Source organism: Diachasmimorpha longicaudata, chromosome 2, assembly GCF_034640455.1.
Source record: "Diachasmimorpha longicaudata isolate KC_UGA_2023 chromosome 2, iyDiaLong2, whole genome shotgun sequence".
Lineage (NCBI taxonomy): Eukaryota > Metazoa > Arthropoda > Insecta > Hymenoptera > Braconidae > Diachasmimorpha > Diachasmimorpha longicaudata.
In genome coordinates, this window is record NC_087226.1 from 1,099,720 (window position 1) to 1,108,446 (window position 8,727).

The 8,727-nt window shown below is 43.1% G+C and overlaps 2 protein-coding genes across 2 annotated transcripts; both read left to right on the top strand.

The window, feature by feature from the left end:
• Window positions 1–3,877, top strand: LOC135172668 (uncharacterized). Its single transcript, XM_064138886.1, has 5 exons — window positions 1–194; window positions 1,004–1,626; window positions 1,697–2,979; window positions 3,076–3,816; window positions 3,860–3,877. The coding sequence occupies exons 1-5, from the start codon at window positions 1–3 to the stop codon at window positions 3,875–3,877; spliced, it is 2,859 nt and encodes a 952-aa protein (XP_063994956.1).
• A 1,316-nt stretch (window positions 3,878–5,193) lies between these two features.
• LOC135172669 (uncharacterized) lies at window positions 5,194–7,215 on the top strand. Its single transcript, XM_064138887.1, has one exon. The coding sequence runs from the start codon at window positions 5,194–5,196 to the stop codon at window positions 7,213–7,215; it is 2,022 nt and encodes a 673-aa protein (XP_063994957.1).
• Window positions 7,216–8,727: the final 1,512 nt, after the last annotated feature.

Below are 8,727 nucleotides of genomic sequence, written 5' to 3' on the forward strand. Positions count from 1 at the left end.
ATGGAGGACTACTTAATGGGCGCGCAGCATAAGATTGCATTAGTTGCATTCAACCTGCTGAACGAGACCAACGCTCATTTCCCGGATTACCGACGTTCTATGAATACACTTGAGCTCCTGGAGATATTACCGCACACAGATGCATGTATTGGAGGTGTCTACCCTGCCGACCGTGTCCCCTGGACATGGCCCCGGCCCTGTGCTATCATCATCAACACCGACAACCACAATCAGGCAGGAAGTCACTGGGTTGCCGTTTACCTCGGTTCAAATAGGAGAGGAATCTATTTCGACAGCTTCGGAATGCCACCCTTCGATACAAGAATCTCTCAGCGCCTTAAGCGAAATTGCAATGTTTATGAATGGAGCCAGAAGAGACTCCAAGATATATCGTCTGATGTTTGTGGGCAGTACTGCATTGTTGTGCTTCACTGGTTGTTCAATGATCGGTCTTTACAGTCCGTTCATAAACTATTTACTTCAGACACAAAACGTAACGATCGCATTGTTATGAAAATGTTCAACAAAATTATTCAAAAACGCAATTGTAATCGTAGAAATTTAAGTAAGCCTTTTCAGAACTTGTCTGGTAAAGGTAGTTTGCATTGTAACCAGCGGTCTTTAAAAAATATATTCCATTTGCATTAATTTAATAATAATAATAATAATAACAATAATTTTGATTACTAGTATTTTTTAAATCCCTAATATTATGTACCACCCCTCATACAAGTATAAGTTCTGAATAAATGATTTATATACTCAATAAATTATGTATTACATATTTATTTCATTTTCCCCATATATACCCACATTTCCCACGCCATCCACTTTCCCCCCACTCCCGCCCTTTTGAATCACGTGACCGTTACCCCCCACCCACCACCCACTTCCTGTCGAACAATGACATTTTTTGGGGACCCTCACCCCAGGGGGCCCTAGAGCGGCGACGTCCTCCTCAAAGGACAATGGGGAAAACGTGTTCGGACACGTCTGAAAAAAGGGGGAAGGGGGGCGATTCCTGGAAGAAAATTCGCCAATCGTGCCCACTTACTACTGGCGAGCAATTCGTTTTTCACTTGCTCAAACGATCAATGGAGGCTGATACTCGCACCACGTGGGAACAGAGGCTGGGAACATCAACGAATTTCATACCTCTGCAGGAGTTAGTCAACTTCCTGGAGTCAACAGCAAGAGGCATGACTCCAGATGATCAACACGAACCAACGGTTCCTCAACGGCCAAAAGAGAAAATTCAACGTGGAAAATCACCACCTCGAGCACGCGTTTATTATGCCACCGAAGCAACAGCTCAAGGAAAGGAGCCTCAACACATTAAGCCTGCTGATTGCTGTGCGTACTGCAACGCCAAGCATTTCTTTGGAAAGTGTCCATCATTTCTCAGCCTCTCAGCGCAGAAAAAACTAGAGCATCTGTCAACAACACGACTATGCTACAACTGCTTCGGTACACACCTGGTGACGAGATGCAAGTGCACTAAATCTTGCATGAAATGTCAACACAGGCACCACACGCTGTTGCACATGGATCCAACAGACAGAGAGAGACCAACGACAGCGACAATCAACAGCGGTCCAGAGCAACCATCAACGAGTGCGGAATCAGGTTTGAGTGTTTGATTTATTATAATTCTAATTCATCACTCAGATCATTGATCCTCACTCGTTTTCAACAGGTCGTTCAACATCAACACAATCAACTAAAGTCAACGAGAAATCAACAGCTTCAACGACTAGCCAGGGGATATACGCCCCCCTGAGTCAAGTCGAAGAATCTACTCAACGGAAATCGATCAACGTAGAGGACACTAAGTTCTCCCACATATCAACGGATCAACGACTAGTGCTCTTGGCTACGGCAAAAGCCAGGGCATTCTCCAAAAGCGGATTCTACACGATCGCCAGAATCCTCATCGATCAAGGCTCAGAGCTTTCATTTATTTCGGAAAGCCTGGTGCATCAACTTCAACTACAACGACGACATTCAACGATTGAACTCATCGGAATTGGTGGAAAACACGCATGTTCAACGAGAGGGATTGTGGCAATCACGCTCCAATCAACGAAACAGCCATTTCAACAAGTTGAGATCAACGCCCACATCCTGCAAAAGCTAACCTCACGGTTACCAACGTTCTCAGGCTCATCTGCATCAATCGGATCACTGCAGCAGCTTCAACTGGCAGATGAGAACTATTCAACACCTGGACCTATCAACATAATTATCGGAGCTGACAACTACGGGAAAATCATCGGCAACGGGATTGAAAAATCCAACGATGATCAATTAGTTGGCCAACTAACAACATTCGGATGGATCTTATCCGGTCCATTATGCAACACAACGTATTCAACGAGGACCTCCTTATCCGCGGCAAGGGGATCTTCCAACGAACAATTAACGGAGCTTCTACAAAGATTCTGGGTCCAGGAAGAACCACCAATCTCAACAAATCCAACCAACGAGCTCACACCAGACGAATTAGAGTGTGAAGAACACTTTCAACGGACTCATCAACGAGACACGTCTGGGCGCTACATTGTGCGATTGCCACTTCGCACATCAACAGCAGCGCTCGGAGAATCGAGGAATAAAGCGCTTCGTCAGCTCCAGTCGGTGAAACGAAGACTAAACGCTAATCCTGACTACAGCAAACTCTACTATGACTTTATCAACGAATACGAAGCACTTGATCACATGCGACGTATACAACAAGTATCAGAACCAGCCACAAACTACTACCTGCCACATCATGGGGTTCTGAGGGAAGATTCGCTAACCACGAAGCTTCGAGTAGTCTTCAACGGCTCCAACAAGACATCAACGGGTATCTCACGCAACGACATCCTCCACGCGGGCGGAAAGCTCCAAGTGGATGCAATGGATGTACTCACATGGTTGAGACGACATCGACTCGTCTTCGGCACCGACATCGTTAAGATGTTTCGACAAATCAACGTACACCCTGACGATTGGAATCTTCAACGCATTCTTTGGATAGACGAAAATCAACAACTTGTGACATACCAACTAACAACGGTCACATATTGACAGAAATGCTCTCCATGGCTCTCTTTGAGAGTTCTTCAACTCGTCAACGATGAAGGTCAACGATTCCCTGCAGCAGTGCTACCGCTAACTAAAGGCCGTTATGTCGACGACATTTACGGTGGAGCGGACTCTGAGGGAGAATTACAAGAAATGATAATTCAACTTCAACAGATCTGCCAGGCGGGCGGATTTCCACTTCAAAAGTGGACCAGTAATCGCCCAGAGATACTCCAACAGCTCAACTTGTCAACGGGACCGGCAGGTACAGTGCAATTCGAGGAAGCAGTCATCAAAACGCTCGGATTGTGCTGGCATCCAGCAACAGATTTATTTCAATATAAATCTAGAACATTCAACTCAACGAGCTTCACCAAGAGGGTACTGCTATCGGAAATAGCTCAAATTTTCGATCCTCTTGGATTCATCGCACCAGTCATTGTTCGAGGAAAAATACTCATCCAAGAGCTATGGCTGCTCAAACTCGCTTGGGATGATCAACTTCCACTCGACTATGTTCGAAGGTGGAAAGAGTTCAGGGTGGAACTCACGCAACTAAATCAACTATCCATCCCAAGATGGCTAAATCTATCTCCAACGACTACCAACGTACAAATACATGGATTTGCCGACGCATCAACAGCTGCCATGGGAGCAGTCGTTTATCTACGAGTTCGACGAGACAACGAAACACCAACAATCAGCTTGATGTGTGCAAAAACAAGAGTTGCACCACTGAAAAACATCGTGTGTGTACAAGTAATATGCATAAAAGATAATATTATTACAGGAATTAAATATAGCCTAATGAAAAAATGAAGTATTACGAGATTCTTACAGTAAATGGTAACTTTATTTAATCAACATTTATTTACATGATATAAAAATTCGATATTAGTATCAAGTTGCCACAATTTAAATATTTTCATCTGTGGCTTCAATAATAGTTATATTCGATTTTTCCTCTGCCGGTATTACTGTGACGATTGGTCGATGATAACTAAAGTACGTTACAAAAGTATTGGATGAAACACCATCAAGATATCTCACAAATCTATTGTTGTTTCATATTTGGTAGTAGATTCTTTTGGATCGTTATTGATTTGCCATTGAAATTCTTTTTGAAGAAATGTCATTAATGGCATTGATTCAGCTCTTGCAAAATTTACACTGAAATATGCAGCTAAAAATAATGGTAGTTTATGTTTATTCGTTTTAAGAATTATTGAACCTGTTTGACTATAAGGAAATAACCTTTCATGTAAAAATGAAATGAGATGATCCATTTTGTTATTAGGTGAAATGTATATATTACAATCATAATTAATTCACTTCCGTCTTGTAGTTTAACATGTGAAGAACACATATTTCCAATAGAGGCAATAGTTTAAAATAGTCTGGTACTATTCGATTAATAAAGTCTTACACAACATTGATAGTATGCCTTGTGTTTAACTGATCAGGGTGACGTCCAGTTTCAATAATAATATTTTGTGATCCTTCGGATGATTGTTGGGAACTGAAATATTTAAAACAATATGATATTGAAATACACAAAAAAAAAAAAATTTTAAGTGTGGCTTCAATATACTCATGAACTCAAATCTTAGTTAATTATTGCAATATATGACTAAGGATTTGCAAATATAAATTTTATTAATAAATTTTTCTATATTAATTCCTTCATGAATAATAAAAGAATACTTAATTGAAGATAATATTAATATAATTTATATAAATTATTAATATGATTAATATGAATATAATTAATTAAATATAAAAATATAATAATACATTTATGGAGACTTGAAAAATACGATCTACTTACTGATGACTTGGTAGTATACCATAGTGTAGTTTCACTTTCTTTGCACAAGGTTGATCACTTTGATCTTCTGAGTTATCACTGTCACACATATTTTATTGTCAAAAATTAAAATGAAAAATTAAATAAAACGCAGGTTATGTGTACCGTAGTAAACAACAACGTCGAACTGAGTGAGAAGCCACACCGTACACTCTACTACACAGAATATAGATAGGCATACCATAGTATAGCCTGGCGAATGCTCGCCACGGCAAGTTTCGCCACGCCAACGATTCAGTTTAGGGGTGCGCCTATAGATGTTTCACATCAAAAAGCTGACGATTCCAGGCCTGGAGCTAACCGCGGCCCTTCTGCTAACAAAAATTGTCAGCTGGGCACAACGCACATTGGAAATCAACGGAGAGACATACCTTTGGTCTGATTCTTCAGTAGCTTTGGCATGGATCAACAGCCATCCATCGAGATGGAAGGAATTCGTTCACAATAGAGTAACGAAAATCCAGGAAGCATTACCAACAGCCGTATGGAGACATGTCGGTGGGATTTACAACCCTGCTGACTGCGCTTCACGTGGCATCTCACCGAGCCAACTCAACGAACATCACCTTTGGTGGAAAGGTCCTGACTGGCTAGCAAAGCCGCCGTCAGCCTGGCCACAAAATACAACCAGTTCTCCAACGGAGGTGTCTCTTGAAGAGAGACCAGCAACAGCTCACCCAGTAGCTGCTGAAGCTAGGCAGCATCCACTGGCAGAGTTCCTCAACAGATATTCTACTTTATCCAAAGTATTACACGTCACCGCAACGATGAATCGAGCCATACAACGACTTCGAAGACAAGCAACGCCTGAATCACCAGTATTAACAACGATAGAACTCAACGAAGCGAGGACATTCTGGGTTAAGGTAACACAACACCAATACTTTGAATCTGTGTTTCAGAACTTGAACAGAGATATTCAACTACCTCGCCAACATCCACTGGCCAAGCTCACCCCGAGAATTGATGATCAAGGAATTCTCAGGCTTGGTGGACGACTAAAGAACTCATTGCTTGATCCAGACGAGACTCATCCAATTATCTTACCACGACAATCTCGCCTGACAACGCTCTTCAACAACGAAGCTCACCAGAAAACACTCCACGGAGGAGTTCAACTCACCATGGCTCACATCAGACAACGATACTGGATCGTTGGTGGCAGAAAGTCAGTGCACGCAGCAATTCTGCGCTGTGCTGTCTGCACCAGATTCAGGGCAACAAGAGCCCAACAGTTAATGGGTCAACTTCCAACAGCCAGAGCAACGCCTTCAAGACCATTCCTGCATACTGGAGTGGACTATGCAGGGCCACTTCCAATCCTGAAGTGGAGACCAACGAACGCGCAACCATCAACGGTTCATATAGCGGTTTTTGTGTGTTTCACAACCTCAGCTGTTCACCTTGAACTGGTCAACAGACAAACAGCGGATGCATTCATCGCAGCATATAAAAGATTTACTGGAAGGCGAGGCATTCCAGCTGTCATGTACAGCGACAATGCAACGACATTTGAAGGAGCAGCCAACGAACTCAACAGACTCTACAACCAACAATCTCCAGAAAATCGACAAATTAGAGCTGCTCTTGCCTTCAACGGAACCCAGTGGCAATTCTTCCCACCAAATGCTCCTCACTTCGGAGGCAAGTGGGAGGCCGCTGTAAAGTCAACGAAGTATCATCTACGACGAGTATTAGGAACAACAACGTTCACATACGAAGAGCTCAACACGATCCTGATACAAATCGAGGCCTGTCTCAATTCACGGCCTATTGTGCCGATGAGGGATGACCCAGATGACCTTCAGGCTCTCACACCAGGACACTTCCTCATCGGAGAAGCTCTTCAACTACTCCCGGAGCCATCTCAACTCAACACAAATATCAACAAAATCACACGATGGAATCTGGTGACCCAGAAAATACAACAATTCTGGTCGAGATGGTCCAGGGAGTGTCTTCAACGTTACCACTCCATCTACAAGTGGAATCAACAGCAACGCAACATCAGGGTGGGAGACATGGTCCTGATGACCAATGATGATCTCCTTCCAGCACGTTGGCCACTGGCACGAGTCATTGCGGTAAGGCCAGGGGCTGATGGACTAGTGAGAGTCGCAGAACTGCTCACAGCAACCGCAGAGATCCCAACGAATCCAGATGGATCACCATCAACGCAGAACATTCGGGTGCAACGACATCAATACACCCGACCAATAGCAAAACTTTGCTTGCTACCAACGGACCCAACACCAGCAGACCAACAAGATGACAACTAGAGACTACCATCAACAGAGAATTCATCATGTTTGATGAATGCGGGCGGGATGTTTAAAGTAGACATGAAAAAACGCCCCCCACCTCAACGACAAGTGATCGATGAATTTCGGACACTTCCGGAGTTCATCGGGTCACTGGTCATCCGCCTCTATAACGAACTTGGGACCCCCCCCAAGTTAGTTACTCACCGTATACCCAACGTATCAGTCAACTTTTGGATCTTTTCGCGTCCTTCAACGACTCTCAACGTTATTTTTGCAACTCACCTATCAACGAATTCACACGGGTTAATTTCAACGAACTTTGTACAATTTTGTATAATTTTTACAACTGGTGACGAGTAAATACGAAGTTTTCATAAATTAGTATTTTTGCGTCTTCACCTCACCCTCACTACACCTATTCCAATTTTCCGACGCCTGACCACCCAAACATCACGTTCCTCAACTAAACAGATCTCTTGACAATACACTGTAGGGCTATTGCATCATGAGATAATTAACATTTAAACAATTAGCTTTGGAACGCCAAGGGGGATGCCCGCGGTTTTCAGAATCTTGTTTTTTAATAAATAATACTAATGTAAATAATAATCGGTTTTTAATCACCCTAGCGCCCCCCCCCCTTCTCTCTATCACTCACTAGCGGAATGGAACGTCCGCCCGAGGAGAAGGGGAAGCACGCACATTGCTTACCCGCGGCACACGGACGGAGAGCCGCGCAATGCTCGCGCCCCATTGGTCGTTCTTTTCACCCCCATATCTCTGCAGGGGTGCGTCCGAGCGAAAAGTGGAAAAGGACTTTTCTGCTCAGAATCACCCCCAAAACAAGCCTGTTCACTGTTCTTCTCTACCTGATCTACACCCTGTATAAAACGCTGAAGTTTTCTTGTCTGGGATATAAGAAAATTTCCAGAGAAAGACCAGGACTGAAGTTGTATAACGTTTATTCAATTAAACCATTTACAATTAACCCCTTAACCTACGATTTAGATTCGAAGATGTTGGGCCGAAATTGTATACAAGTTCGCACAGCGTTCGGGACGTTCGCACGACTTGGGTACACGCCGATCCGGGCAATTGTAAACATGACGGACATCGCCCGTGGTAGAGCGGTCGCGGTTTGTAGATAGCACAGACAAGACTCGTGATGTATTTCTACCATCTCTTCATATCGTAATTAGTTTCCAGTAGTTCTTGATCGCATTCGCACGTCGAAATTTACGTTCATAAATTCTAGAGAAGCAAACCCACAAGATGTTCTCTAGAAAAAGATTTTGTGATGAAGATAGTGAGAATTGTGCTATTAATTTTGCTAATGAAAGTGACAGTAGTGACGAAATATGTAAATTTCGAAGAAAGTATAGGCGAATAATTGTTGATGATACATCCGATGACGATCAACTACCAGAGTCCTGGGTTTGAAACGAAAGAAGAAATAGTCCAAAAATCTGGCACTATACAATGACTCCTGGCATAAGCGAGGCAGCCTTATGTCAATTAGGAGGAAGT